Source organism: Primulina tabacum, chromosome 1 (assembly GCF_025594145.1).
Source record: "Primulina tabacum isolate GXHZ01 chromosome 1, ASM2559414v2, whole genome shotgun sequence".
Taxonomy (NCBI): Eukaryota; Viridiplantae; Streptophyta; class Magnoliopsida; order Lamiales; family Gesneriaceae; genus Primulina; species Primulina tabacum.
Window position 1 is genome coordinate 8,768,496 of NC_134550.1, and position 11,200 is coordinate 8,779,695.

At 37.1% G+C, this 11,200-nt stretch overlaps 2 protein-coding genes across 5 annotated transcripts; one reads left to right on the plus strand and one right to left on the minus strand.

The window, feature by feature from the left end:
* The first annotated feature begins 816 nt into the window (after nucleotides 1-816).
* LOC142539809 (putative transcriptional regulator SLK2) lies at nucleotides 817-6,362 on the plus strand. Of its 2 annotated transcripts, none has more exons than XM_075645532.1 (10): nucleotides 817-962; nucleotides 1,537-2,726; nucleotides 2,922-3,053; nucleotides 3,250-3,298; nucleotides 3,801-4,015; nucleotides 4,107-4,175; nucleotides 4,296-4,396; nucleotides 4,976-5,069; nucleotides 5,146-5,215; nucleotides 5,474-6,362. In XM_075645532.1, the coding sequence occupies exons 2-10, from the start codon at nucleotides 1,818-1,820 to the stop codon at nucleotides 6,166-6,168; spliced, it is 2,334 nt and encodes a 777-aa protein (XP_075501647.1). In that variant the 5' UTR covers nucleotides 817-962; nucleotides 1,537-1,817; the 3' UTR covers nucleotides 6,169-6,362. The 2 variants fall into 2 exon arrangements, with proteins under 2 accessions (XP_075501647.1, XP_075501656.1); XM_075645541.1 differs by lacking the exon at nucleotides 817-962 and adding an exon at nucleotides 1,084-1,175.
* Nucleotides 6,363-7,253: 891 nt separating this feature from the next.
* On the minus strand, nucleotides 7,254-10,816 carry LOC142539823 (F-box protein At4g00755-like). 3 transcript variants are annotated; one of them, XM_075645560.1, is made up of 6 exons: nucleotides 10,680-10,816; nucleotides 10,239-10,434; nucleotides 8,763-9,176; nucleotides 8,499-8,677; nucleotides 8,082-8,200; nucleotides 7,254-7,879 (listed from the first exon to the last, which is right to left on the minus strand). In XM_075645560.1, exons 2-6 carry the CDS (start codon nucleotides 10,393-10,395, stop codon nucleotides 7,600-7,602), a joined length of 1,149 nt encoding a protein of 382 aa, XP_075501675.1. In that variant the 5' UTR covers nucleotides 10,396-10,434; nucleotides 10,680-10,816; the 3' UTR covers nucleotides 7,254-7,599. The 3 variants fall into 3 exon arrangements, with proteins under 3 accessions (XP_075501675.1, XP_075501683.1, XP_075501667.1); XM_075645568.1 differs by lacking the exon at nucleotides 10,680-10,816 and adding an exon at nucleotides 10,529-10,546; XM_075645552.1 differs by lacking the exon at nucleotides 10,680-10,816 and having other exon boundaries at nucleotides 10,239-10,656.
* Between the last annotated feature and the right edge of the window lie 384 nt (nucleotides 10,817-11,200).

Here is an 11,200-nt window from a genome sequence, read left to right on the forward strand (position 1 = left end):
TACGGGTGTCCCTTGGCCATTGTAACTGACCACAATCATCAAACAATGCCAAGAAAATAAAAAAAATGCCAGAAAAGTCCGAAGGGAAGCCTGTGTGTGCGTTCTGCGCGCGCGCGGGTGCTCGGCAGCACTCGGCAACGCCTGCCGAGACCTCTTGGCAGGCGCGCGGATCTGCACGGTGGCAGGTGCGCGCACCTGCGCGCTGACCCGCGCGTGGATGCGCGCCTGCTACTGTTCACCGTTTTTTATTTTTTTTAAAAAAAATTCGGTTTCCGTCCTTTAGACAGAGAAAAAGGAGTAAAACATACCCAGTGTGAAGCGAAGCGCTGAAAGATTAAGCATCTGCTGAGGTTTGGAATTTGCGAGCAAGAAATTACTACCCAAGATCGATTTTTGATAAATTTCGGGGGGAAATGTAACGCATGGAATCAAGAAAAGGGAAGTAAGTCCAGCGCTCATCTTGATTTGCCAGTGGAAACATGGAGCAATGGATAAAATAGATGGAATTTATGTCCACTGGGTCGATCCGGCCCAAACGTCCTTTGAGCTGGTTTTAGTGGGCCTGGGCTTTGAAGGCCAGGTCTCAACCCAATTTAAACAATGACGGTTGTCTGAACACATTACGTCCAACACGCGAATGTCCCCGTAAGTAAAATAACTTCGATAAATAAATATTAAAAAAGTATACCTGTAAATAAAATAATATATATGTGTGAAATATTTAGATTATATTAAAATAGAACATAGTGGCTAGTATAGCATAGATATGCAATAGCCGACTACTACTTGTTATGGTGAGGGACTTCAAACCAATTATATTTCGACACGTAGATAGTAAACGACAGGTGTCGGTTGAACCTTTCCTTTTCCGTTACATTAGCGAACTACCGAAGTTTCCTTTTTCTTCTCTCCCTTTTCCTTCACAAATCCTTTCGATTTCTCCCTCTGTAGCTCTGTGTGAGGTAGGATTGCGTTAATCTTTGGTCCAATTTCTTCTTCATTTCATTTTTGAAGTGGGTTCTAACTAATAATTTGGATTTTTGAGTAATATTTTAGTTTACAGAACTGTAATTTTCATTACATTTTCAGTTTGGGGTGTGTTTTCTGAAAGTTTCGATCTTGGGTTGAGTAAGACGAGCTTAATTTTGAGTATGTTTCTTGCCCTGAACAATTTGGTGAGTTAATTTGTTTAAATTCAGTAGATTTGCCGCTGATCGCTTTTTTGTTCGATTTGGAGGTTGCGTGTCCGTAGTGGTTTTATTTTTTTATTTTTCTCACAATTAGTAGTGGTTTTATTGTTTGCCTTAGTGATGTGTCAGTTTATTGTTCGATGGGTTTCATTTGTGGTTCATTTGAGCTTGTTATTGCGCTCTACTGCGTTGGAGGTTTACTTTAAATTAGGGTTTCGTTGATAACTTTGACGAATTTCTTTTTGGGGGTGGGTAGTTTTTCGAAATGTGACTGCTGTCTTTTGATCTTGTCAGTTCGATTACCTGCGCTAATTAAGTGAATTGCTGATTGTATTTGACTTTGCAGAATCCAAATAAAGATTTTCTTTGAGCTTCCGTTGTTTTGAGCGGAAAACAAATGGTTCATTCAGGAAGGTGATGGTTAAAAGTAGCTATCTTCTAATGTTCATCATATCTTGGGTGATTTTTTTCAACCGAAGTAGTTGACTTTAAGAATTTACCAGAAAAATTTCCGGCTTTCGGTCTTGTCAATTTTTTCAAAAGTCCGTAATTGTCAAGGGGCTGCGACTGGATAGTTATTTGGATCTCAGCCACTGAGCAGCTCTGCCTACAATTGGCCATTCTTGGATGGCTGGAGAAATGGCACAATCATCATTGAGTTCTGGTATCTTTTTTGAAGGAGATGGGCCATCCCGGGTTGTTGGAAATTCTCAGTTGAATTCAAATTCTAGGAACTCATTGAATGCATTACCTGGACATGCACATGGAATCATGGACCAGGTTTCTGGTGATGCTAGCAAAACATTTCTGAACAGTGTGGCAAGTTCTGGACCTAGTGTTGGTGCTAGTTCTCTGGTCACTGATGCCAACTCAGGACTCTCAGGAGGACCCCATCTTCAGAGAAGTGCTAGTATTAACACAGAATCTTACTTGCTCTTGCCAGCCTCACCGATGTCATTCTCTTCTAATAACATTAGCATTTCTGGCTCATCTGTCATGGATGGATCCTCAACGGTGCAGCGAAGCTCCAATCCAGATCCTGGTTCACAACAAGCCCAACAAAGTCAGCAGCATCAGGGGGCATCAAGTGCCACATATTTGCCTACGTCACGTATGGGTCAGGTTCAGTTCCCTGGTGGTCAGAGGGTTCCTAGTTCTTTTTTCCAGGACCCTACTAATATATCTCAGCTGCTAAAGAAACCACGTTTGGATATCAAGCAGGAAGATATTTTGCAACAGCAAGTTTTACAACAGTTGATGCATAGACAAGATCCCATCCAGTTACAGAACCCAAACACCCAAATGCAAGCTCTGATGCAGCAACAGAGGCTAAGACAACAACAGCTCTTACCATCTTTGTCCCCAATGCAGAGGGCTCAGTTATTACAACAGCAGCAACAGCAGCAGTTGCTTTTAAAACATCATCTTCAACAACAGGGAGTACAGGCTGCATCTGGAATTAAGCGTCCCTATGATGGTGGTGTATGCTCACGTCGACTAATGCAGTACTTGTATCATCAGAGACAGCGACCAACAGTGAGTCATTTAATAAGTATTGACTTTATCTAGTTAAACATATTTTATCCTGCTGCATTTTATATTGATTATTTCATACTTATACAGCTGATACGGTGTGCATGGGTTTGTTATTTATTTTTCTTTCCTTGTTCCTATGTAAGTTAGTTTTGTAAATGACTTGTAATCCTGTGTCATATTCATGTATCTTGTCAGGAAAACACTATCGCATATTGGAGAAAATTTGTGGCTGAGTACTACTCTCCACGAGCTAAAAAGAGGTGGTGTCTGTCCCTATATGATAACATCAGGCATCTTTCACCCGGTGTGTTCCCCCAGGCAGCAACGGTAATTATCTTGGCGCATGTTACTTCACAGAACATATATCTTTTGAATTAGTTGTTTTATTGATGGTTATACATCATGATACTTCTTCTTATGCTATTTTTAATTCATTCATTGTCCTCCCAACAGTTTCATCTAGAATGAGATGCTGATAAAATTGTTTATGTAATTGCTGTTGTTGTTGCTTCATTTTGTTCAGGATGCATGGTGTTGTGACATTTGTGGTTCAAAATCTGGAAGGGGATTCGGTGAGTTTATCTCAATGCTACATATGCTGATAGTCGATATTTCACATTGTTTGTTCCTTTGTTGTTATTGGCTATAAATTCGATAATTTCATTTACTGGTTTTTAATATGTAATTGATGCAATGGTTAGCCGTGAAATCGTGATTATCGCGGGAAAGAAAAAATGTCATTTGCACTATCTTGTTTAATGGAAGATCGTCTCTGATGATTGAATTGACTCGAGAAAATCAACCATTACCTTCAATATTGGTTTGAAGTTGGCAGTGCAAGACTAATACTTATTTGAGAATTATTATTTTGCATGTTAATGGTTAATACCAAATCGTGAATAGTTTTTTTTTTTACTTCTGAGCTTCATGGTTTTGCTTATTTGGTCTTCTTTTCCTTTCTTTTAGTAAATCCGTCCTTTATCAGGTTTTTTTACTGTATTTTTTGTGGCTTGTTTGTTTTACATCAAATTTAGATAAATTTAGTGCTCACATGTACTCCTGTTATGCTAACAGAAGCAACTTCTGAAGTGCTCCCTAGACTCAATGAAATAAAATTTAGTAGTGGTGTTATAGACGAACTTCTGTTTCTGGACTTCCCTCGTGAAAATAGATTTCCTTCTGGAGTGATGATGCTGGAGTATGCAAAGGCAGTTCAAGAAAGTATATATGAACAATTCCGTGTGGTTTCTGAGGGTCAGCTTCGAATTATCTTCACACCTGATTTAAAGGTAATTTTAAAAAACTGAAAGTACTGTCAGATTTGTGCTCATGTAGGGTTATCATGTATGCTGTAAAAATTAATATCTATACTTTTTCCAGATTTTGTCTTGGGAGTTTTGTGCACGTAAACACGAAGAACTCATTCCTCGTAGATTAGTTGCCCCTCAGGTAAAAGTGTGTTCTTAATTATTTTGGCTGCTTCAGTCCTTTATCCAACTAGTTTATATCTGGAAATTAATGTGTTAAACAATATATTTGGGAGCTTAAGGAATAAACTTGCATCGGCAGGTGAATCAACTGCTTCAGGTTGCACAGAAATGCCATGATACAATATCTGAAAGTGGACCCAATGGCATTTCTCCACCAGATTTACAGGCAAACAGTGCTATGTGAGTTTCAAAAATCCATTCTTTGATTAACTTTCATTTTATTGACCTAATCTGAGCGATGTAAGGATGGGCATTGTGAATGTCATTCGTCTCTTTATGTTCTGTAAAAAGGTAAAATAAGCTTTAAAACTAGAATTAATCATCAAAACTCCTATTCTTCTTTGATGATCGAGGAAATTTTGTCTTTCGGACTTTTCGTGTTCGAAGGTTATCTGCGGATGGCCATTGTAAGGAAGTTTCTCATTCTTTTTCCATTGTTTTCTTCTCGTCTGCCTTTTCATTTTTATTTAGTTATTGGTGACGTGGTTTACTCGTTTAAGTGTTTTCCGTTCCCATAGACTTGAACAAAAATTTCTGGCCAATTTACATGGTATCTAAACTCCCTGTTCTTGAACTAGACTTGAGCCATTGGCTTGAATAGTAGTTTCTGGGTTTCCAACAACTACCTACGCGGGCCCGGAAAAAAGATGACAAAACGACCCTGATGCATATCTGGATATTTCATTACAATACATATCTGAACTATTGGGTAGCTTCTCTCATTTACCAAGTCATAAGAAGTTGTCCACTCAATTACAGGATTGTCACAGCTGGGCGTCAGCTTGCTAGGAGTTTGGAGTTGCAGTCATTAAATGATTTGGGATTTTCGAAAAGATATGTTCGGTGCCTGCAGGCATGTCTCAAGCTGTACAAACTACTTATTGCCTTTGGCCATTTTCCTAGGTTTTTCATTTATTTTCTTTTAGCAGATTGCAGAGGTTGTCAATAGCATGAAAGACCTGATGGGATTTTGCAGAGAACAAAAAGTCGGGGCTATTGGTATGAATTCATTGCCACTATTTTCTAGTCAAATTCGGTGTAGTGGGAAATCGTTCCTAATCATAAAATCATATGAAAAATTTATGATATTGGTAAAATCGTATGAAGTCTGATTTTTTATTTCCAACAATTGCCGTGCAATAACATACATATAGTAAATGCCAACCTGATTTCCACATGATTTTTAGCGCATGTAAAAACATCTAGACAGCAGGTGATGTTCGTTGTCAGAAATCTAAGTTGAAACCTATTTTGCAGAGGGCTTGAAAAACTTTCCTCGCCGTATTTTATCCAATGTCCAGTTGCAAGAAGTAGAGCGGATGGGAGGTCTGCCGGATATGCCAACTGATAATAATCTAATGGTATTGCATGCTGGGATCAACGGTGTAGCTAATAACCATCCGCATATGGTTGGCAACAGAGCTTTGAGTGTCTCAGAACAAGCTGCCCTTGCATCAACTAACTACCAAAATCTGCTTATGAGGCAGAATTCAATAAACTCCATCCATAATTCAATGCAATTAGAAGCATCGTCTCCTTTCAGCATTTCCAGTCAACCTTCATCTTCAGTGACTCCAAAGCCGTCCAGTATTATGCTAGGAAACTTGCAGAGTCCACCGGTAGGTGGTCTTTTAAGCAGCCAAGTGCCACAGCAAGGCAGTTCATTGCAACAGCAAATGTTCCAGCAATTGCTTCAAGATTTGAACAATAACAAGAACAATAAGAGTGCAGTGGTACACCCACCGAGCAGAAGCAATAGTTTTAGAGATGCTTCAAATGGTGAATCTTTCGCTTCAGTTCACAATGTCGGATTCGGCCAAACAGCATCCGAATCGCCACAGAATCTTCATTCATCCACCGGGATCGTTCAAGATATTACCCCCGAGTTTTCACTAAATGACTTTTTTAACAGTGATCTTGATGACAACATGAACTTCAGCTGGAAGATCTGACTAAACCAGGTGTTTTCTTGATGTTTCAAATACTGGCAGGGGATGAAACCCTGAGGATTTGTTATTTGTCCAGGCTGTTTTGAAACGTTATCATTTCGGATTTAATTTTCTGTATCCTCGTTATGTTTCTTGTGATGTTCTGTGGTAGTACATTTGATGCTGTTAATTTATTTAGCTCAATGGTTTTATTTAAATTGCAGAGTCCTGTTTGTTGGGGCTCTTGGGTGGAATTCAACTCAACTAAAAAAATTATAATTTTATCACATCTAAAATTTCCGTTCAATTTTTCTTCCGATAATTCATCATTAAATTAAACTATAAAAATAAATATTCGTATTTTAGTGGATGTCAGTGACATACTGAAATGTCTCTCTTCAGTTGAGTCAAAACCATAAATTTTCATCGGTTTTTCCTTCAATATTTTTGTGATGTGAGCGTGTTATGTATAAATCCGTCTCATAAACTTGATTCATAAAACTATTATCATATATGTTTTTGTAACAAAATATACACATGTCAAATAATAACTGAACTTCTTGAAACTGCAACTTCTTCATTTTGTTCCACCTTAACGACATCATCTTCGCTCGAGTGAGTATATGAATGATACGATATTGTTGCAAGAGGGGAAATAATATCTCCTAGTTTTAACTTTAAAAAAACTTTCAAATATTTTTTTAAAGTAGCTAACAAAATATTTCATATATAAACAACAATATATCATTTACATCAAAATACTTTAAAAATATAAAGTATTATATCATACCATAAATAATATTCATGTATTAATATAATTTTTTTAACATATATAAGACTGGTACTAAACGTAAATCGTATATAACATAAAATATATATGGGGTTTATTCTTTTTTCCCAATAAATATATGAGATTTATTAAATCAAAGCAAAAATTTGTGTGAAACGGTTTCACGGATCGTATTTGTGAGACAAATCTCTTATTTGACTCATTAATGAAAAAGTACTACTTTTTATACTAAGATTATTATTTTTTATTGTGAATATCAGTAGAATTTACTCGTCTCACAGATAAAGATTCGTGAGACCGTCTCACAAAAGACCTACTCTTAAATCAAATAATATGTATGTATTATATACCGAGAGGACTACCCCAGATAAACACGAAAGATTGATACATGCACTGAGATTTGAGCGTTTATATATGTATACAGCATACTCCTTTATTTCCGAAGGCCAAAGTTAGGTATAAAGTATAGTTTGTACTCAACAGATTATCAAACTCATATACTTCTTCAGTTCTTCCCTTCCAAAACGGACTCGCTACGCTACTTCCCTAGGAGCCGAGTTGACAGTTAAAAGAGCAGTAACCCAACAACCCCAACACTCTTCGAACAATCTAACTAATCCAGATACTCAAAAAAAGCAGTGGAAGTTACTTGGTAGAGGACATCGCTAATCAAGATACTCATTATCAGAATCACCATCGTCCACAATCAAAGGTCCAGCTGCACGAAACGTGTTGAGTATCATTTGCTCCCAAGTCCTCAAGCTTGAACTGAACTTGTGAAACCGAGAAGGGCTGCTGCTCGACTGCAGCTCCAAAGATTTTGGAGGTAACAAAAGGTTTACAGATCCTGGATAGTGTCTCAATGTGCATTTTTGGTTTTCGTCGAGCACCTCAATATCAAATGCAGGGGAGAGTGGTATACCAACAACTTGCACATTAGTGATGCTGCAACAAGGATTTCTCGTCAGAACGGTCATTTTCACAACCTCTTTTATTAAAGAGAGCGAGAGATTATACAAGAATATAGACTGTTGTTCTTAAATATTGCAGGAGAACGAGTCGGCGGATCCAGAAGGGGCCTGAGGTGATCACTCCCCCTTGGACAAAAAATGTTGAAATTCAATGTCTAGGACATAAAATAACTCACCATATATAATATTGCCCATCCGTTTCTTGTGTCTGAACTCTGCCTAACAGTTCTACTTTCAGAATTCCACCGATGGCAAAAACAGGTTCAGGGAGCTTAAACGTTTGCAATTGATTCTCCTATTCCATCGATAAAATAAGATGATTGATCATTCGGCATTCCTCACGAAGATTAAAGCAAATACAGAGAGTGTATACGAGACGCAAGTATAATTTTTACAGCCAAGATCTGAACTTTCATGCCACGCCAGACCGTTCTTATCAGCTCATAGTTACAACTTCTCATCAACAAGAAGTCATGTTATAGTGAAAAAGACCACGCAAATTATTTCACGGTTAAGAGTGTTGCTAACAAAATAAGAATCTATTCACACAAATCTCAAAAATAGACACAAGAACACCACGCCATAAGACTGACCTGGGCCATTGGAAATTCAGGGGAAGAATGTGTCCATACAAACTTGTCGTCCGAAAATTCTTGAACACCAAGAAAGTGATCTCTATCATCATTGTCGAATTCCAATGGAACCTTAGGATGGCCCACATGAAATCTCACGGCCTTCGATGAATATATGGGGAAGCCAAACTGAAAATATGCTGTTTTGAAGACAATTTCTCAAGTTAGATTTAAAATAAACACTAAGTGCATGAAACTAACCACCGTAGCAAGGTTTATCTTCACCTTGGAATGGATGGACTTGAACTTCAGTGATCAAACACAAGTTAGCAGCCAACTGATATATCAAGGTCTCAGATACGGTAGGATTAGTTTGACCCTTGCTTGACCAATATGAAGCCCTTTGATTGACCCTGTCACTCGGCTCCAAAGTATTCTTGATGCTTTCTTCAGGGTAATTATCCGTGCTGGATGCACAAATAGCATCTAATATGCAATTTTTTCCCGTCAACGACGTAAGACATCGACTCAAGGATGCATATGCTCTATGTTCCCTCTCAAGACAAGCCCATTCAGCAGAATCATCTCTCTCAGTTTCCATAGGTTCAAACATGTTTCTAATTTCAACAATGTGATCGAAGTTGGAGGTCTCAGGGAACATTCTTTGACAAATCTCCTTACAAAGCCCATTTGAGATTACTGCATTGTAGTTCCAATTCAATATAAGTGAATAAGAATGCAAGAAAACATCAATTCTCCTTGACTAAAATCATTAAAATGGAAAAGAGACACAAATCTTCTAACCCAACTAATTGCATAATGCAAAACAAGGTTCTAATACGATGAGTGTTTAACAAATTACACGACTAGACAATTGATAAATTTTAAAGGCTACGAGTCAGAAATCCCAAATTTATTATTTCTCGCTCAAGTTAAAACCCTAAAGGTCAATGAAACGATCACAGTGGATACCTTAGATCTGCTGTTTGGGATTTCGGTTAGGTGCAGGCATCAATAAATAATATCACTCCATGAGTAATCAGATTGAAGTCACACGAACGACACTTTACGAAATAAGCTCATCTAGCATCTCTTCATATCCGTATTTACATTTCAAGATTTATTAGACTAATTTGCCATACGAAAGCATCATGGCTTCGTGTGCTCTTTCAGACTTTACTCACATCCCATCATCACAGTGTCCGTATTGATAATAGCAAGTACATCGTATCCAAATCCATGAGCTAGATCCATAGTAGCTAGCTAATTCAGAACATGTTCACTTCGTAAAACTGATAATCCAAGATGTTAAGAAAAAAGAATTTTGTTAGGTCTTATAGACTGGGGTCTCGCATGTGGGTGGAAAACGACTCTCACGAGACTAAAATCTTCACGAATTTCATGCACAATTTGCTAAACCTACAAGTTTCGTCCCCAAAATCCACTGAGTCAATACATTTACCACCTCATCCAGTCTCGCTCTAACCTTACAATTTGTGGTTGAGCTCATGTGTGTAGACATTGGGTGTCACAGCATAAGATTTGCATACACACACATAAACCACTTACAATAAGTTCTTTCACCTTTCAAAAAATAGGGGAAACAAATATGGAACTCAAGACATTCGAGGTTGTCCCGCATACTTTGAGGCTATGCCAAAACCAATTCTCCAAAGAGAAAAAATGGCACACAAACAAAAAAAATACCAATTAAAATGCCACATAGTAAAATTCTCAACAGACAGAAGACATTCTACTCACCAAATACTCGCCAAGAACTTGAAACAGCACACACGCGAACAAGATCTGAAGGGTCCTCCAAATACCCCAGAATCTTTATACACATATCCGGCTCAAGCCTCTGGATAAAATCCATGCCGCCATCCATGTCATCTGCTTTATTTCTTATCATCCCCATCCAAAAATTTTAAATCATCCAAAATCAATAGAAACCCGTCTGAATCAAACAACCAACAATTAAATAACTGAACCAAAAATCACAAAAGAAGCAAAATGAAAACACGATTCTACTAAAATTCAATGAATTGCACCACAAATCAAACGGGGAAGTTGCAAAAAAAAAAAAAAAAACTCAAGCTTTCAAACACTTGATTCATGAAAACATAAACCAAACACGAACTGCGAATCTGAGTATAAATATTGTCCAGAGATTAGAGAGACAAAAAGAAGTGAACCCAGAACCTGATTCTGACAACGCAAGAATTATCTCCGTCTGTGAAATAGAAATTTCTGAGGAGGAGAACGAAAATTCATTGGATTTTTCCTAAAGGATAACGACGAGAATAAAAGCTTCGTCAGCATACGGACTCCACGTGTCGTTTTCAGGTTAAGGTTCATAGTTTTTTCATAACTTTTATTTTCGGTTATGTTTGTTATCATTTTTTAATAATCCGATGTTTAAAATATTTGGTTAATCATTAATTGTATGAATCTCATATTAATTAATTCATTTGTTGAACGAAAAATTATATTATTATCTTTCATATATTTTTATTTATATATATATTATACTTTTTAAGTATTAAAAAATACAATTATAATTTATTATCTTATCCAAAGAATCAAACCAAAATATTATTATTCTCAACATTCACGTCTTATTTTAAATATTAATATACATCCTCATCAACTCAATTGTGTGACCCTAAACATTAATTTTTAAAATTATTTAGTTGTATAATTAATTACATATTATTTTTTGA